This window comes from Mandrillus leucophaeus, unplaced genomic scaffold, assembly GCF_000951045.1.
Source record: "Mandrillus leucophaeus isolate KB7577 unplaced genomic scaffold, Mleu.le_1.0 Scaffold119, whole genome shotgun sequence".
In the NCBI taxonomy this organism is placed as follows: Eukaryota; Metazoa; Chordata; class Mammalia; order Primates; family Cercopithecidae; genus Mandrillus; species Mandrillus leucophaeus.
Genome location: NW_012100209.1, coordinates 3103939 through 3123095, shown reverse-complemented (window position 1 = coordinate 3123095; position 19157 = coordinate 3103939). Strand labels below are relative to the sequence as shown.

General features: G+C 38.3%; 1 protein-coding gene across 3 annotated transcripts in view; it reads left to right on the top strand.

Annotated features, from left to right (window-relative positions):
• TTC33 (tetratricopeptide repeat domain 33) overlaps positions 1-19157 on the top strand; it is a 43538-nt gene that overhangs the window by 10803 nt on the left and 13578 nt on the right. The window contains exons 3-5 of one of the 3 annotated variants that reach the window (XM_011966286.1): positions 12790-12801; positions 15398-15479; positions 17099-17230. In XM_011966286.1, coding sequence (XP_011821676.1) covers positions 12790-12801; positions 15398-15479; positions 17099-17230 — 226 coding nt within the window. The remainder of the gene's footprint in view (positions 1-12789; positions 12802-15397; positions 15480-17098; positions 17231-19157) is intronic. The other 2 variants (XM_011966293.1, XM_011966296.1) reach the window with 2 other exon arrangements.

Genomic DNA, 19157 nt, shown 5'->3' with positions numbered 1-19157 from the left:
TATATTGCCCTCTCTATTAGTGCAGCCATTAGAAAGACATTGTGCCTGTGTCTGTCTCTTTGCTCTGTTTGGTATCTGTTGAGAGCCATATTTTTATAAAAATCTTAAAGCATTGTCCTCTGCGAAGAAAATATATTAGAAAAATTACACTTGACAGTATGAGAATTGTTGATTTGAATAAATATATGATTTTTAGAAGATGTATATATGACCAGCAGGAATAGTAGCCTAACAGGCCTTTGAATACACTTCAGATCATCCAGAAATCTAAAATCAGGCCTATGTGCCTTTGACTGGTATCTTCCATGTGGTGTTGAAGAGTTTGAGAATTTAAAAGAAAATGAAGTAATACTAAGCAAGAAGCACTTTTTTCTTTGTTCCTTAAAAACAAAACAAAACTGGTAAGAGTGGTGATAAGATTTCTTGTTAATAATTTTTGTAAAAATGAATCAAAGTTGAGGAACCAACATGTTAGCTTTTAGGTCTGTTTTATTTTTGATTCTGGTGTAATCTTTTATTATATTTTAATATAAAACTTAAAATGGTGCTTACGGTATGAAATACTAGCATCTCAAATTGGGAATAAAGGGTGGAAAATAAATAACAATCAAGATCTATTAACTTAACTACCTAATGTTAGGTTGTGAATTCTCATTTGTGGTATTTTAGGCATAAAGATTTTTATCTTACAGAACTGTGTAAGATTGACTAGTGTGTCTTAGAAGAAAACCAAATGTAAATCCTTAATTATGAATACTTTGAGTACATCCATAAAACATCTTTAGAAACTCCTGTAAATGCCTGTTAAAAGTTCATTAACTTTGCTGTTTTCCTGGACCACACTAATGTGTGGAAGGAAAAGCTATTCTGTTATTGCCATTGGATTCCCTCTGAATTTCCTGTGACAGAGAAGAGATATCAGCATCGTAGACAAGCACAATAACTTTTGTTTTCTGCCTGTATGTCGAAAGATTGAGTCATTTCACTAAAACCAGTGGGATTGGATGCTTTGTTTTGGGTGGAGAACACTATAACATGATTAAGTTTTTTGCTCTTTAGCATTTATTTTTGAGTAATGTATATACTGCTTTAGAAAATAACTAAAAAGATATATATTTTTTTGAGGTGGAGTCTTGCTCTGTCGCCCAGGCTGGAGTGCAGTGGCGTGATCTTGGCTCACTGCAACCTCCTTCTCCTAGGTTTAAGCAATTCTTCCTGCCTCAGCCTCCCGAGTAGCTGGGATTACAAGTGTGTGCCACCACACCCAGCTAATTTTTGTGTTCTTAATACAGATGGGATTTCGCCATGTTGGCCAGGCTGGTCTCGAACTCCTGACCTCAAGTGATCTTCCTGCCTCGGCCTCCCAAAGTGCTGACATTACAGGTGTGAGCCACCGTTCCCAGCCAAAAAATATTTAACAGGCTATTAAACTTGATTGAAAGTAATATAAGGAAGAATAATTAAATTAGATTTAAGAAAGACTGAGTCCCTGCCTACCAAATCAACTTCATCTTAAACTGTGCTTTTTTTCACTACATTTTAGCCAGATGAGCTTTCTTCATTTTTTTGAACATAGTTATTGTACAACTTTGTGTTATGACTCTGTCTGAAAACCTTTTTTCTCTGGTTTTCTGATGCCTGTCTTCCTGTCCTTTGGATTTCTACTCATTTGTCATTTTCTCAGCAGTTCCCTCTTTGATTACCAAGTCTGAAGTAACATCCCTTACTCACCCTTTTTCTATTACATCAGCCCATTTTGTTTTTTAGCATTTCTCCCTTTTTGAAGTTACTGTATACACTTATTTAGTGTGTTTAGAGTATTTTGTTTATATGTTGCTTTTCTTCTGTAGGAATGTAAGCTCCAGGATAGTAAGGAATTTATCTAACTTGTATAGTGTCTTCAGCTCTTAGAATAATTTGTGGTACTTACTAGGCCCTCAGTAAATATTTATAAACCTGTGATTTTTTTGGCTATATTATGGCTAAAAAGGTTTTTGTAAGCTAGCTACCATTTACTGCATGATATCTATAGAATATACATTTAAGAACTCCAAATTAGAATATAGTATTCTGAGAATATATTTTATTTCATACCCAAACCACAAAGGGCCTTTGGGAGTAAAATTTTCTCACCCTCCTCCTGAATGAGAATATGGCACTTGATAGTAATTGCTCTATTCTGGGTCTTATTCTTTTTCTCTTTTTTTTTAATTTCACAAGGATGGCAGAATTCTTTTTCTCATAACTCTTACTCTTCCCATTCCCCTGTTGTTTTGTGTACAGAAGGCTTTGTTTGTACAATAGGAAAATAACAACAGATTTTACAATGTAGTAATTATGGTCTGGGCATTAGTGCCAGATGGCCTTGTTTCTTATACTAGGTCTGCTGTTGACTAGCTTTGCAATATTAGGCAAGTTATTCAGCCTCTCTGTGTTTAAGTTTCCTTTTCTGCAAAAAATATCTACCTCATAACGCTGTTGTGATGATGACATGAATTTACATATGTAATGTACTTAATATATTGCCTGCCACATAGTAAATACTCAGCAAATATTAGTTATTATCATTATTACTATTATAATGGTCCTAATTATTCTGTGTCCTTGATTGGCTATATATTTCTTCACTTGCAGTTGCCTCATGGGGTTGTTATAAGGCTGAAATCCAATAACGGACACAAAAATACTTTAAAAATTAGGCATAGATTTCTACTGACAGCCATGAGAGAGTTTCTAGAACTAGACCTGGATGGCCCCAAACAACTAGAAAACTGGACAAAAGATATAAAAAAACTGTTTTCAACCATTGGACAATAGTCAGCATAGGACTCTTATCTTTGAGAAAAGGGGCAAAAACAAGATGATCCCTATGAGCTTCCTTAATTTCTTTTTTTTCTTTTTTTTTTGAAACAGAATCTCGCTCTGTTGGCCAGGCTGGAGTGCAGTAGCATAATCTCGGCTCACTGCAACCTCTGTCTCCCAGGCTCAAGTGGTTCTCCTGCCTCAGTCTCCCGAGTAGCTGGGATTACAAGTGTGTGCCACCACGCCTGGCTCATTTTTGTATTTTTAGTAGAGATGGGGTTTTACCGTATTGGTCAGGCTGGTCTTGAACTCCTGACCTCAGGTAATCCGCTGTCCTTGGCCTCGCAGAGTGCTGGGATTATAGGCGTGAGCCACTGCGCGTGGCTGAGCTCCCTTAATTTCTGCCTGAAGGTCGTCTCCAGGGAATGGGCACATGGAAGAGGAAAGCAGATAGACCACAGTGGTCTTACTGAGTGAGGAGATGGAGATTGGACTTTGGAGAGGCTGACACAGCTAGAAGTTGCAGAATAGAGTACCAGAGAAGAGGAAGCTACTCAGAGAAAAAGCTCCAGAAGTCTATGAGGTCCCTTTGCGTCTTTTTTGAACATTAGGTCATGCAACTATGGGGGAATTTCTGTAAATCCAGAGAAAATGACTGAGAAGTTGTAAGCTGAACCATTCCCAGCATTCATGCAGAGCAGAGAGCTATTCAAGCTTCAGCCATTCAGAATGGAGTGTCTTTGATGGTCACCAGAAATATTTACTGGAGTCACAGGGGGTTATTTCTTAGTAGAATGACTACACTATCCTTGGAGGGAAGGCTACTCCAGACCTTCCCTAGAAAAGCTTTAAAAATAGGTTTTGAAGGGTTCAAACTGATACTTTCAAACTTTACTGCCTGCCAGAATAGAGCCAGTATTTTTAGTCGACAGTGTAATGTTTAAAATATTCAGCATCCAATAAAAAATTACTAGACATGCCGGGCGCGGTGGCTCAAGCCTGTAATCCCAGCACTTTGGGAGGCCGAGGCGGGTGGATCACAAGGTCAGGAGATTGAGACCATCCTGGCTAACACGGTGAAACCCTGTCTCTACTAAAAACACAAAAAACTAGCCGGGCGAGGTGGCGGGCGCCTGTAGTCCCAGCTACTCGGGAGGCTGAGGCAGGAGAATGGCGTAAACCCAGGAGGCGGAGCTTGCAGTGAGCCGAGATCGCGCCACTGCACTCCAGCCTGGGGGACAGAGCAAGACTCAGTCTCAAAAAAAAAAAAAAAAAAAAATTACTAGACACGCCAAAGAGTCGGAAACTGTGACCCATAAATAGGAGACAAATCAGTCAATAGAAACAGATTCAGAAATAACATAGATGATGGAAGTAGTGTACAAAGAGGTTAAAATGGTGATACAACTATATTCAGATAATTAAAGGGAAACAAACATAATGAGGAGTGAAATGGAAGATATATTAAGAAAGGAACATCTAGAAATGAAAAATACGATATCTAAAATAAAAAATATACTGAACAGTTATGCTAGTCTGGGTCCTTCTAGAAGCACATGCCAAGACTGGCTTAAACATGCAAAGATTTCATTAGTGGAATCACTGTATGAGAGGACATGGGGTGGGAACTGAGTAAATCTGGGAGAGCTATGCTTGTCTGACCCCCAGTGAAGGGGAGAGGGAGGGAAGATTGGATGGAAATGTCTTAGGCTGTCATATAATCTAAAGAAAGTTGGACAATACCTTGGATAGTCCTAAAGTCAGAGTTGTCCCTCATTGGAGTCCCATGCCCCTCAGAAGTGAACTGGTCTTCTTATTTCTGATACTTGCAGTTAATGTGGAGAAAAGCTGTGAGATATTTATCCTTGCTGCAAATGTGTGGCCATGGATTTCAGAGTGTAGCAGCTGAGGTCAGCTGGAGGACTATGCAAGATAATGGAATGACATCATTAAAGTTTTGAAGGAAAGTAAAACTGCCAACTTAGAATTCTTTGTACCACAAAAATATCTTTCAGAAATGAAGGCAAAATAACTTTATTGGACAAACAAAAGCTGAGATAACCCATTACCAGTAGGCCTGGACTTCAAGAAATATCAAAAGAGGCCGGGCACAGTGGCTCAAGCTTGTAATCCCAGCACTTTGGGAGGCCGAGACGGGCGGATCACGAGGTCAGGAGATCGAGACCATCGTGGCTAACATGATGAAACCCCGTCTCTACTAAAAAAAATACAAAAAACTAGCCGAGCGTGGTGGCGGGCACCTGTAGTCCCAGCTACTCGGGAGGCTGAGGCAGGAGAATGGTGTAAACCCGGGAGGCGGAGCTTGCAGTGAGCTGAGATCCGGCCACTGCCCTCCAGCCTGGGCGACAGAGCGAGACTCTGTCTCAAAAAAAAAAAAAAAAAAAATTAAAAGAAATTATTTAGGTAGAAGGAAAATCATACCAGATAGAAATTTGTATCTAAGTAAAGAATGAAAGGGTTCTGGAAGTGGTAAACATGGGTAAGTATGAAGACTGATTTAAAAAACAATTAAATTCTTTAAAAAGATGATTGATATTAAATAACAACAGCAACATTTTGCAAAATTATATAGAAGTAAATATATAACAATTGTAATAGAAAGCATGAAGTGATAAATGGAATTATATTGCTCTTAGGCTGTTATATTGTATTCAAACCTAGACCCTAGAGAAACCATTAAAAAATAATAAAAGGCTTATAAGCCAATAATGGGGTTAAATAAAACAATTAGAAGCTGAATACTTTTTTTGCTTTTTGAAAAAGCACCATTTGTAGTATTATTCCCAAATCTAAAATTGTTAGGAAAAAAATTCAGCAAAACATGTATAAGAACTATATGAAAACTACAAAATGTTGCTGAAATGTTAAAAGACCTAAATAAATCAATAAATATACACTATACTTGTATTAGTTTGTCCCCACACTGCTATAAACAAATACCTGAGACTGGATAATTTATGAAGAAAACAGGTTTAATTGGCTCACGGTTCTGAGGGCTGCATAGGAAGCATAATGTTGGCATCTGCTCAGCTTCTGGAGAGGCCTCATGAAAGCTGTAATCATAGAAGAAGGCAAAGGTAGGAGCCAGCACTTCACACGGCTGGAGCAGGAGGAAGGGAGAGTGAGGGGAGTGGGAGTGCTACACACTTTTAAGCAACCAGCTCTTGCAAGAACTCACTATCATGAGAACAGTACCAAGAGGGAAATCTGCCCCCATGATCCAATTACCTCCTACCAGGCCCCTCCTTTAATACTGGGGATTACAATTTGACATGAGATTTGGGTGGGGATACAGATCCAAACCATATCAATGCTTATAGATTGGAAGACTGTATTTTGTTAATACATCAGTTCTCCCAAAATTGATCTGTAAACTCAGTGCAGTTCCAATCAAAATCCCAGCAAACTTGCGTTAGAGATAATTGACAAGCTTATTCTAAAATTTGTGTGGAAATGCAAAGAATCTAGACTAGCCAGAAGAATTTTATGAAGTAAAACATACTTAGGGAACTTACATTACTTAATTTCAACCCTTACTGTGTTTTTAAATGTTATACCTTCATAGTACTAAAGGTAGACATATGTGGATCAATGAAAATAATCTGTGATACAGAAATGACTCACATGTATGTGGTCAGTTGATACAAATGAAAACTTCTGGTTTTTAAAAGGCTTAATTGAGAACATGAAAAGTCAGGCCACAGACTGGGAGAAAATATTTCCAGTACATATATCTGACATAGGACTTGTTTCCAGAAGATAGAAAAACTTTTTTTTTTTTTTTTTTTTTTTTGAGACGGAGTCTCACTCTGTTGCCCAGGCTGGAGTGCAGTGGGACGATCTCGGCTCACTGCAAGCTCCGTCTCCCGGGTTCACGCCATTCTCCTGCCTCAGCCTCCCGAGCAGCTGGGACTACAGGAGCCTGCCACCACGCCAGGCTAATTTTTTGTGTTTTTAGTAGAGACGGAGTTTCACCGTCTTAGCTAGGATGGTCTCGATCTCCTGACGTCGTGATCTGCCCACCTCGGCCTCCCAAAGTGCTGGGATTACAGGCGTGATCCACTGCACCTGGCCTATAGAAGAACTCTTACAACTCAGTAGGAAGAAGACAAGGTATTCATGTAAAGAATGGGTAAAAAGTTGGAGCAGATGCTTCACAAAAGAAAATATATGAATGGCCAAGAAGCATACGAAAAGTTGCTCAACATTATTAGTCATCAAGAACTTTCAAATTAAAACCACAATGAGATACTATTACCTAGTTACTAGAATGCTAACATTGAAATGATTGACAGTATCAAGTGTTGGCAAAGATATGGAGCAAGTTAAACTTTCATACATTGCTCTTGAAAATGTAAAATAGCTTTACCTCTTTGGCAAACTGTCTGGTTGTTTCACTTATTTTATTTTATTTTATTTTTGAGATGGAATCTTGCTTTGTTGCCCAGGCTGGACTGCAGTGGCATGATCTCGGCTCACTGCAACCTCCACCTGCCGGGTTCAAGCAATTCTCCTGCCTCAGCACCCCCGACTAGCTGGGATTACAGGTGCGCACCACTACCCCTGGCTAATTTTTGAGTTTTTAGTAGAGACGGGGTTTCACTGTGTTGGCCAGCCTGATCTCGAACTCCTGACCTCAGGTGATCTGCCTGCCTTGGCCTCCCAAAGTGCTGGGATTACAGACGTGAGCCACTATGCCTGGCCTGTTTCTCATAAAGTTAAATATATACTTTACTGTACAATCTCACAGTTTTATTCCTAGATACTAACTCAGAAGAAATGAAAGCATGTATCCACGCAAAGACTGTTCTAACAATGTTTCTAGCAGCTTTATTAATAGTATCCGTGAACTGGGGCAACCTAAATGTCCATCAGCAGGTGAATGAATGAATAAATTGTGGTATTTCCATACAGTAGTATTCTATTGAGCAGTAAAAAGAAATGATTGACATCTCAAATACATTGTGCTAAGGGAAAGAAGTCAGAAAGAGTACATACCATCTGATTCTCATTTTATAAATCTGTCTAAGGACAAATTAATCCACAGTGACAGAAAAAATCAGTAGTTGCCTGGGGTCAGCAGTTGGGGTAGGTTTCCCGAGAAAGGGGCACAGAGAACTTTTTGGATTGACAAAAATGTTCTTTGTTGTGATGGTTGTGGTTGTATTTACATGAGTGTATACATTTCTTAAAACTCATCAAAAAGTATGCTTAAAGTGGACACATTTTTTGATATATAAATTACACACTAGTAAATTTGATTAAAAAAACAAAGTTTTGAGTGCTTGTCAAATGTAAAATAATTCTATATTTGTTTCATATATCTTTATATGTGTTCATGATGTATTTGTGTTCTGAATTTGCTGTTATATTGCAAGTTAATTGATAGAAGAGAATTTAGATTTCAGTAAAATTTCAAATCTGCATGTTACGTATTTTGGGGTCTTCGTTATTTTATCACTCTGTCAGCCTTCTTTAGTAACTCTTGTGCATCACTTGTAGGATAGTAGCAGAAGTCCCCAGTCTTTTTTTTGTTTTTGTTTTTTGTTTTTGAGATGGAGCCTCGCTCTGTTGCCCAGGTGGCTGGAGCGTAGTAGCACGATCTTGTCTTGTTGCAATCTCCACCTTCCAGGTTCAAGCGATTCTTGTCCACCAGCCTCCTGAGGAGCTGAGACTACAGGTGTGCGCCACTATGCCCAGCTAATTTTTTGTATGTTTAGTAGAGATGGGGTTTTGCCATGTTGCCCAGGCTGGTCTTGAACTCCTGCACTCAGGTGATCCTACTGCCTCAGCCTCCCAAAGTGCTGGGATTACAGGCGTGAGCCACCATTATCAACCTTGAGTGGTTTTTAAATTCAGAAGTCTTACCTTAGAGTATTCATGATTCTTTTTACAAAAATCTGATTTACTCTTCTACAGAGTATTCATGATTCTTTTTACAAAAATCTGATTTACTCTTCTACCCAACCCCCAAGAAATTTTGGTGCTTAATAGAGAGAGTATAGTGAGTATAGTGGTTAAGAATGTGGATTTTGAAGTCAGGTTACCTCCATTCAAATCCCAACTTTATCATTTCTATCTACATAAACTTTGGGCAGTTATTCTTTGTCAATTTCTACCTCATTGGTCAAATGGTGATACATATCTTTTAGAATTTTGGAAGATTAAAGAGCAAAGTCCATGTAAAAGCATGCTACCTAGCACCTGATAAGCACCAAGTGAAATGTACTTTAGATATAACAATTTAGGATTTTATATGTTCTTGGTATATTTCCTGCAGTGTTAATATATATATATTTGTAAATTATTTTGTTCAAATGTCTTTTTCTAGAATTATTACAAACTAGGTTATACCTTCTCAAGAGTCACGGTGTTAGTCCCAACTTTGACATGTTGGTTTTTAAAGTTTCAGCCACTAGATGGTGGTATTTGACTGTCTAGCTAACTGGTCTAATTTTTCTGTTAGAATCAGTTGTATGTGTATGAAGCAGGAATATAAATTAGAATTTACCATGCATTTTGTTCTTGTGTAGAAAAGTATACCTACTAATGTAAATTTGAGGGTGATCTTGCTGTGTGACCTACATTCTACAGATTACCCACATCAGTATATTTAATGACAGTGGTTTTGCCTCATGTACTGTGGAAAAAAATAGATACAATTCTTGTAGAATGACTTTATTTTCTCACCAGCACATCTTCCAACCTTATTGTATTTGTGCCTATATGATCTGTCATCATTCCATTGTAATGAAGTGCTCTGCTCTTATCAAAGGCCCACCACTCCACTTGTACTCTAGACCCCATCCCTTTGTGCCTTCTCAGGAACGTTGTTCTAAAATAGTCCTCTCATTTTTATATCATCTGTTTCTCCTTTTCTCTCGGCTCCTTCTCACTGGCATGCAAACATACCCTGATAACATCCATTTAAAAAGCTTCTCTCCAAATGCTCTGCCGTTTCTCTGCTCCCCCTGGACCACAAACTCCATTTCTTGATGAACCATCCAGTCATATTTCTGTCCCCGTGAATCCACTGAAACTGCTTTTGTAAGGGTTGTCAATGACCTCCATGTTGTCAAATCTAGCCTCTGTTCTCATTTATTGTGCTTCTTATCATTCAGCATAGGTGACCACGCTCTTCGTAAATGCACTGCTGTCTCCTCTTCCACACCACCATGCTGTCATGCTTGTCCTTGTCTCCATGTCTTCTCCTTTTTAATCTTTGCTGGCTCCTTTCCTTTTGCTCTCCAGATCAACAATCATCTGTGTTTGTGGAGCTATTGCCAGCTTAACATAGACCTTGTATTTATTCTTCTTTCTTCATGCCTTACTTCTGTTTTTCCCTCGCTCTTGATTGCCTAGGATCCTACCCACTCAATAAAGATTTAGCCAGTAAGCTTTGGCATCGGGCTCTGTTTTCTAGGTAACCCAGATTATCCTGGATTTCTTTCTTTTTTTCACTCATACCAAGTCCAAGTTGAGCCAACTTGATATTTTCAGTGTATTGTAAATCTTTTTCCCCTTTCTGTTTTCACTGCTGCTATCCTTATCTATGGTTATCTCATACCTAAATTACTTTGGTTGTCTCATATCTAGCCTCCCTGTGTACATTTTTGTACCCTTACTGTCTGTTCTTCTCCCTTGGGTCTGACTGATCTTTTAAAAATGTAAATCAATAATTCATGTCTCACTGTTGTATAAAAACTCTGTGGATTCTTCATCACACATACAGTTAAATCCACATGCATAACTATGGCTTATTGTATTCTCTGTGATCATGGCTTCGGCCCACCTCCCTGAACTCTGACTTCCCTTCCTCTGGTTTTATTTCCTCTCCACAAAAACATGGTTTGGTCCTTCCCCAGGTTCTTCCCTTTGCCTGGAATGGACTTTCTCCAGATTTTCAGTTGTCTGACCCCGTTTTGTCACTCAGGTCTCAGCTTCAATGCGTTCCTAGGAAGACCTTTCTTGACCGCCCATTCCGAGTAGCCACTAGGTCACTCCCTATCACATTCCTCCATTTGTCTTTTATCTTGGCACTTATATTTTAACTTAGTTTGTTGTCTTTCTTTCTCTTTCCCCTTCTAACATGCATACACTTTAGAAAGTAAAATCTAGAAGAATAGTAGGGACCTATTATATCTTGTTGGGTGCTGCATACTTAGTACTTATTACTAGAATTCTACCTGTGCCAGAGTAGGTGCCCAGTAAATATTTATAAAGTGAATAAGCTGTTAACTATATAGCTCATTAAATTTAAAGCCACAGTAAATTAGAAACCTAATTGGGAGTAAAGTAGCTAAACACGTTGACATTTCTATCTGGTAAATGAGTGTGCTATCTAACATATTTAGCTTGATCACCAGCTGTTCTTTACCTCAGTGTAGGGCATTATCTCATCCTGCCCTATTGTAGTCCATGGAACTATTCCCTTTGCTTCCTTCCTTGTGCTAGTTCAGTTGCATACTGTTAAGATTGTCCTTAAACTGGCAGAATCAGACTTTGGTCATTTATTAACCACAGTGACTTTAAACCAAGTTTTTATCATTTAATGCTTCCTCTCCAACAGCTGCAGTAGGGCTGTGTCTGTTCAGTCTGTTCCAAACTGAAGTTGAATTAAGAGATATGCTGCAGAAGTTACCAGAGACTATTGATTTGTTCAGTGCCAAGTTTCCTGTGATCTAAAAATGGAGGAACTAAGTGGCGCCACCCTTTGTTTGCAGGCCAAGAGAAGTAAACCAAAGAGAGATGAGAAGGGGGAATAACTGAGTAAGTTGATGATAGTGAAGTAAATGTCCACCATTTCTTGCTTTGTTTAGTGTGGAAAACAGCTCACTTGTTCCTTTAAACCTTTGTAGGCCTCCTTGGCAACAAAGCACATTTCATTGAGTGATGCCTCTGCTGGCAGCAATGGTTATGTTTTCAAAATGAAAGGCAGTGCAGTCGAGAAGACAGGACATTTTTCTTTTTTCTCAAATCTGTGAGCCTGTGTTTACACGTGTGTGTGTGTATGTGTGTTTGTATGTATATGTATATGCATACATGCATACCTGCTTAATAAAAAGAAAAAACTAGTGATGGTCATTGTCACCTTGAACCTCTTAGTTTATTTTGTACTTCAGACAACTTAAGCTTGGGAACATAAGCAGCTTTGTGGGGTTGGGGATGGGATAAGCCATCCTGTTCTCGGCAGTAGTGCTAGTGGTATTTTGGGCAAGATAGATCTTTATTGTGCAGGCTTGCTCTTTGCCTTGAAGACTGTTAACATCCCTGACCCTCTGCCACTAGTGCCTCCAAGTCACAGTGATGACCACAAATGCCTTCTGTGGGGCGATAACTTCCTCTGGTTGAGTTGGGCAGAAAATAGGACTGGAAGTAAAAAGTAAATTTGACAAATATGATAAGCTTTTAACAGTGGTTGGGACAAGTAGATCTAGGGTTGGCAAACTTTATTTATGAAAACAGCCTGTTTTTATAAATAAAGTTTTATTGGGACACAGCAATGCGCATTTTTTGAATGCATTGTTTATGGCTGATTTTGGGATACAGTAATAGAGTTGAATAGTTGTGATAGACTGTATGATTCACAAAGCCTAAAATATTTACTATATGGTCCTTTACTATGTCACCCCTTACTCTAGAGACCAAAGACCTTCAGCTTCTTCCTCACAAGCTGTCAAAGACTCCTGAAACCTCAAACATCCAAGGTCATAAGGTCCCTCTGCTAAACCTAGAATTCTAATGTTTTTGTTTTTTTCTACCCACATTCACATTCCCCTAGTCTTGGGATTTCTTATAATTTCTATACTTGAAATAATGAATGGAACAAAGTAAGAATTAACATTTTTACCACTTTTGTCTTAGGATAGAATTTGTTTTTATTACCATTTTTTTTTTTCCTGTTAAGAGCATGCTACATCTGTCCCCTCTTTTCATGCTTTATATGCTTCTCTCTGCTGCCTTCAGGAGTTGGAGAAGGTAGGACAAATGAGGCAGATAGAATCTGTTATATTAGGCTGGGCACAGTGGCTCATGCCTGTAATCCCAGCACTTTGGGAGGCCGAGACGGGCAGATCAGTTGAGGTAAAGAGTTTGAGACCAGCCTGGTCAATATGGCAAAACCCCATCTCTATGAAAATACAAAAATTAGCCGGGTGTGGTGGCGTGTGCCTGTAGTCTCAGCCACTCAGGGGACTGAGGCAGGAGAATCACTTGAACCCGGGAGGCGGAGGTTGCAGTGAGCCGAGATCATGCCACTGTACTCCATGTACTCCAGCCTGGGTGACAGAGTGAGACTGTCTCAAAAAAAAAAAAAAAAAAAAAAAAATCTGTTATATTATTACCTTCTACATTCCCAGAAATGTTCTGGGTACTGTAGAGCATATAAGCAAATCTACCCTTTGGTTCCTGAACTCATTAGAGAAGAGAAGACAAAAATACAAGGAGGAATTAGAGCAGAACTAAATGGGAGGCATACCTGATATAGTTACAGAAAGTACTGGTCTTGTATTTTTAAGAGCTAGCTTTAAATCCTATCTTTTGTAGGACTTGGGTAGTCCTTTAGCTGCTCTCAACCATTGGTTCCTCATCAATAAAGTGAGAATAAGTAATGCCAAACTTGAGGCCAGGCATGGTGGTTCACCCCTATAATCTCAGCACTTGTGGAGGCCAAGACAGGAGAATTGCTTGAGGCCAGGAGTTTGAGACCAGCCTGGGCAACATAGTGAGACCCTGTCTCTACAAAAATAAAAAAAATAAATTAGCTGGGGATAGTGGCATGTGCCTGTAATCCTAGCTACTCGCGAAGCTGAGGTGGGAGGCCCTTGAGCCCAAGAGTTCAAGGCTGCAATGAGCTGTGATCATGCCAGTGCAACGGAGCAAGACTATATCTCTCAAAATAATTTTTTAAAAAGCAAATAATACAAAATTTATATTCACTTACATAGAGTGAATTAACTTTTTGGGAAAATAATTGTATGTTAAATAATTGTATTGAAAGTGCTTTGTAAAACATAAAATGCTTTGGAAATACAAGTATTGCTATGTGGTCTGAAGTGGTACTCATCGTTAGTGGGCTAGATCCACTGGAGGAGGTCTTCGTGAAGAATGGAACATTTTAACTTGGTCTTAGAGGAGGAGCCCTTGCACAGATGAAGAGGAGTAGGAAGGCAATCTTAGATACGTGATATGGTTTGGCTCTGTGTCCCCACCCAAATCTCACCTTGAATTGTAATAACCCCATGTGTCAAGGATGGGACCAGGTGGAGATAATTGAATTATGGGAACAGTTTCTGACATGCTGTTCTCATGACACTGAGTTCTCACGAGATCTACAGTTTTATAAAGGGCTTCCCTGTTTGCTCAGCACTCATTTCTCTCTCCTGCCTCCATGTGAAGAAGGATGTGTTTGCTTCCCCTTCTGCCATGACTGTAAGTTTCCTGAGGTCTCCCCAGCCCTGCGGTACGCGTCAATTAAACCTCTTTCCTTTATAAATTTCCTAGTCTTGGGCGGTTCTTTATTGCAGCGTGAGAATGGACTAATACAGATGTGTGTGTGTATGTGTAGCAGGGGATCCATACTAACAAAGGCACGATATGTGGGTAGGGACTATAAAAACTCTACCGAGTGGAGCACAGCTATGCGTAGGGAGTGGTAGAAAAAAGATTGGACAAACAGTCCAACATTTACCTCCTAATGCTGGAGGAAAGACATTTGCTACTATTAAGTCTTGCAGAATTTATTACTGCTATCTTTATTAGAAAATTGTGAGTGGAAGGATTGTTATGAAGGAATACATCGATAAATTAATTTCCAAAGTTTTTCTTGTTGCATTTATAATAACATTTGGAAATATTGTTTAGAGAGGCTTGAAATCATCACAATATGCCTAAAAAAGCACAAGCACTTTCTTTTTAGGTGATATAGTTACTACTTTTAGAGGTTGTATCATTAAAGCTTAGTAGATAATGGCACCACGGTACTGAATTTCTTTAATGTTGTATATACTTTTATTATTATAAATAATCAGAAATGGTTGTTAAATTATACTAAGTATCGTTTAGTGGCATGTACTTTTTTTTTCCCTTATCTGTTACATATGAGCCCATTTCTAAGTTTTTCTGAGCATACACTATATGATCATGTGGATTTTGTACTTGAATAAGTTACTGGACTTAATTTGCTAATCTTTTATTTTGAATTTTTACATGTATTTCATGGACTAGAAAGTAGTCCAAAAAACTGTGGAAAGTACATGACTACTCCTCCTGAAACTAGTCTAAGAGTAGAATGACGTTTGCCTGGGGGTGGGGAGGGGGCAATGAGCAGTTATTGTTTAATGGGTATGGAGTTTCAGTTTGGGAAGATGAAAAAGTTCTGGAGATGAATGGTGGTGGTGGTTGCACAAAAAGGTGAGTGAACTATATGTACTTAATGCTACTTAATGCCTCTAAACTGTACACTTAAATGGTTAAGATGGTAAATTTTATATTTTACCACAATAAAAAATTATTTTGAAAGTCTAAAAAAAGACATATTGAAAATATGGCATTTGTATAACTTTAACAACCACAGATATCGGGAAGCAATTCAGAAGTGGGATGAAGCACTACAGTTAACTCCAAATGATGCTACCCTATACGAGATGAAATCACAGGTAATAATTATGACGAATTTCACTTTCCTTATGAAATTGTGCTATGTTTGTTTGGTGAGTGAGCAATGATGAAGCAAAATAGCATTTTCTCCCATTTTCTTTTTCAAATACAATTTCTTTGGGAAAAAATATTTCACCATTATTTATGGCTCTGTCATGCATAAAATTGGAAGTTCATTTGCCTTCACAATGAAGTTAACTGTTATTTTAGCCTAACTATTGTAAGATAGGAATAGATGGCTATCTTCTAAAGTCACTGGTGGGCAGGTGCCATGGCTCATGTCTGTAATCCCAGCAACTTGAGAGGCTGAGGTGGGTGGATCACTTGAGGTCACAAGTTCGAGACCACCCTGGCCAACATGGTGAAACCTTGCCTCTACTAAAAATACAAATATTAGCTGGGAGTGGTGACACACGCCTGTAGTCCCAGCTACTTCAGAGGCTGAGGCAGGAGGATCACATGAATGTGGGAGGCGGAGGTTGCAGTGAGCTGAGATGGTGCCATTGCACTCCATCTTGGGTGACTCAGTGAGACTCCATCTCAAAAAAAGGTAAATAAATAAAAAACAAAAAGTCACTGGCGATCTCTTAGATGAAAAACATATGCTTTCCTTGTGAATTAAATGTAGTAGACTTAGCAAAATAGTTCAGTTTTCTTAAAAATGAAGATGGATTGGGTTCTAGATGAGATATTTCTAAAAATGGCTTAGTTCTTAGCAAAAGGTCAGCATAGATGCAATTTTATTAATAGTTTAAAAATAATATTTTACTTTAAAAATGTGTTTCTAATATTTTGTAGGAAAGTCTGTAAAGAAAACCTCCAAGCACTTGAATAGGTTATCCAAGTGATTTTAAAAGTCTCACGCAGAGCATTAAACATCTTTTTGGCAGGGAATTGTTGCAATTCAGCCTTAATCTGCACACCTAACAAATATTTTTCAAATGATGATCTCAAATATAGGACACACCATTTGTCACCTTTGACTTTAGTTTATCCAGGAAAAACTCAAATAAATTATGTCATCTGAATCAAGTGATATGAGGACCTTCATTTCGATGTCTTTAATTTTCAATCTTAAATATGTATATATTAATGACAGGTTTGTGGCAAACTTTATGAAGACTTGTTTAATTTGGAATCTGATGATAATGTTCCTGTCACAAATCTTTTAAAGTGTTAACAGTCCTAAAGATTATAGATAAAATCCAGCCCTTTCCCACAGACCACAGTGGAGGGTGCTAGAACTCTCTGGTCACCCTAACTCTCCCTAACCCTAACCCTAACTTTCTGGTATATATGATTTGAAAAGCCCAGTAGTGAGAAGGCCTAGGCAATGTTTAAAATAATTTTTATTTTAAACATTTAAACACTTGGTTTTGACCAGATGGACATAAGATTCAATAACTGGAAAGAGAATGGTTTATATTTTCATAGTTATATCAGGGGTGAAAAGAGAACTATAATTTCTTACCCTGAATGGCAGAGTAAGGGGTAAGAATCACCAAAATGCTATTTTTACTGGACTAAAAATATATCTTAAAAAATGAAAAGGGTTTTTAATGTAGTTGCTAGTTTATGAATATTACTGACAGATTTTTTGGTCTTTTTTTGCCTATAGGTGCTAATGTCTCTTCATGAAATGTTCCCAGCAGTACATGCAGCAGAAATGGCTGTCCAGCGAAATCCACATTCATGGGAGTCTTGGCAAACTTTGGGACGTGCTCAACTTGGTTTAGGAGAGATAATCCTGGTGAGGAAGTCAGATTATTATAATGCAGCAATTTTAAGTATATTTTGACATTTTTTTTTTTTTTTGAGATGGAGTCTTGATGTCACCCAGGGTAGAGTGCAGTGGTGCAGTCTCATCTCATGGCAACCTCTACCTCCTGGGTTCAAGCTATTCTCCTGCCTCAGCCTCCCGAGTAACTGGCACTATAGGCATGCACCACCATGCCTGGCTAATGTTTTTGTATTTTTTGTAGGGACAGGTGTCACCATGTTGGTCAGACTGGTCTTGAACTCCTGACCTCAAATGATCTTCCAGTCTCGGCCTCCCAAAGTGCTGGGATTACAGGCGTGAGCCAACATGCCCAGCCTATTTTGACATATTTTTGATGAACTGAACCCAAAAGTGAATAGCCATTTATCAAATCTATACAAAAAATAATTAGCAAATTACTTCTTAAAGGTATTAATCCATGAACACAATTCAGAGGTATTACTGAACATCTTTTTTATTATAGACACTAATTATATCATGATCAGAATATTTTTCAGTTACGTGACATCATGGAAATTAAAAAACATTTAACATAAAACATTGGCATTTGGTAAACCTTATTTAAATAGACAATGGGCAACTTTTTGGCTTAGTTCTTTGGATCATTAAATTTACCACATTGTAAAGTGGTATTAGTATCACTGTGGAGACAAAACTGCTAATAGATTATATAGGGGAAGCGGCCAGGCGCGGTGGCTCAAGTGTGTAATCCCAGCACTTTGGGAGGCCGAGACGGGCGGATCACAAGGTCAGGAGATCGAGACCATCCTGACTAACCCGGTGAAACCCCGTCTCTACTAAAAAATACAAAAAACTAGCCGGGCGAGGTGGCGGGCGCCTGTAGTCCCAGCTACTCAGGAGGCTGAGGCAGGAGAATGGCGTGAACCCGGGAGGCGGAGCTTGCAGTGAGCTGAGATCCAGCCACTGCACTCCAGCCTGGGCAACAGAGCGAGATTCTGTCTCAAAAAAAAAAAAAAATAATAATAAGATTATATAGGGGAAGGAAGACAGTAGAATATGGGAGAGTAATGGTCATGAACATTTAGACTGAAAAGTTGCTGGGCTTACTGAGGGGATAAAGAGGAAGAGTAGAAATGTGTGCAAATAAAATACTCACTGTGTAATGTTTACCATAAGCTGGTACCTAATGCATCTCTCAACTTGTCTGGACTATACCTTGTTAGTGGCAGAGGCTATCCAGGTAAGAATTAGCTGTGACAGCTGTCCTGTTGTTTTTCTTTTGGCAGGGCTGTATACACCTGATAGCTAACGAAATTTAACTTCCTAACAAGTGTTTGCAAATCTAATATACAGTGCCAAATTTCTTCCTTGTTATTAAGTAAATTAAGATTTAAAAAATGGTTTTATTAGTTTTTAACAGTTCAAAATAAAACAAATTTAAAAGTTTCTTGCAAGACTAAAATTACTGATAAATTCAACATGTAAATTTACTAACAATGGTTTCAGTAAGTTGTGGATGACTTAGATTTTTTTCTGGCATTCTTATAAATGTATCATTATTTCTACTTCCCAAAAAAGGTGTTTGTCAAATTCTCAGATATAGTAAGGAATTTCTGTGAGAAAATAATTGATTTGACTAAAGTAAGTTAATGATAAGCTAAATGAGATTCACAGTGATAGAAACCATTTTAACCAAGTACTGTTTTTTTCTTGCCATTTAGTGTTGTCAGCTTCTCTCTTTTTACATGAAGACTTAAATCATACCAGAGTTGGAAAAAAGACTTCAAAGAATTTTAGTTTTCTAACAGATTAACAGGGGAAGAAAACCCTATCATATAATACTTTTTCCTTGCCTCCCTTTTTAAAAATATATAAATCATTATCTCTTTTGCTTATAGAGTCTATGGTAATGGAACAAATCTCTAGGACATAATAT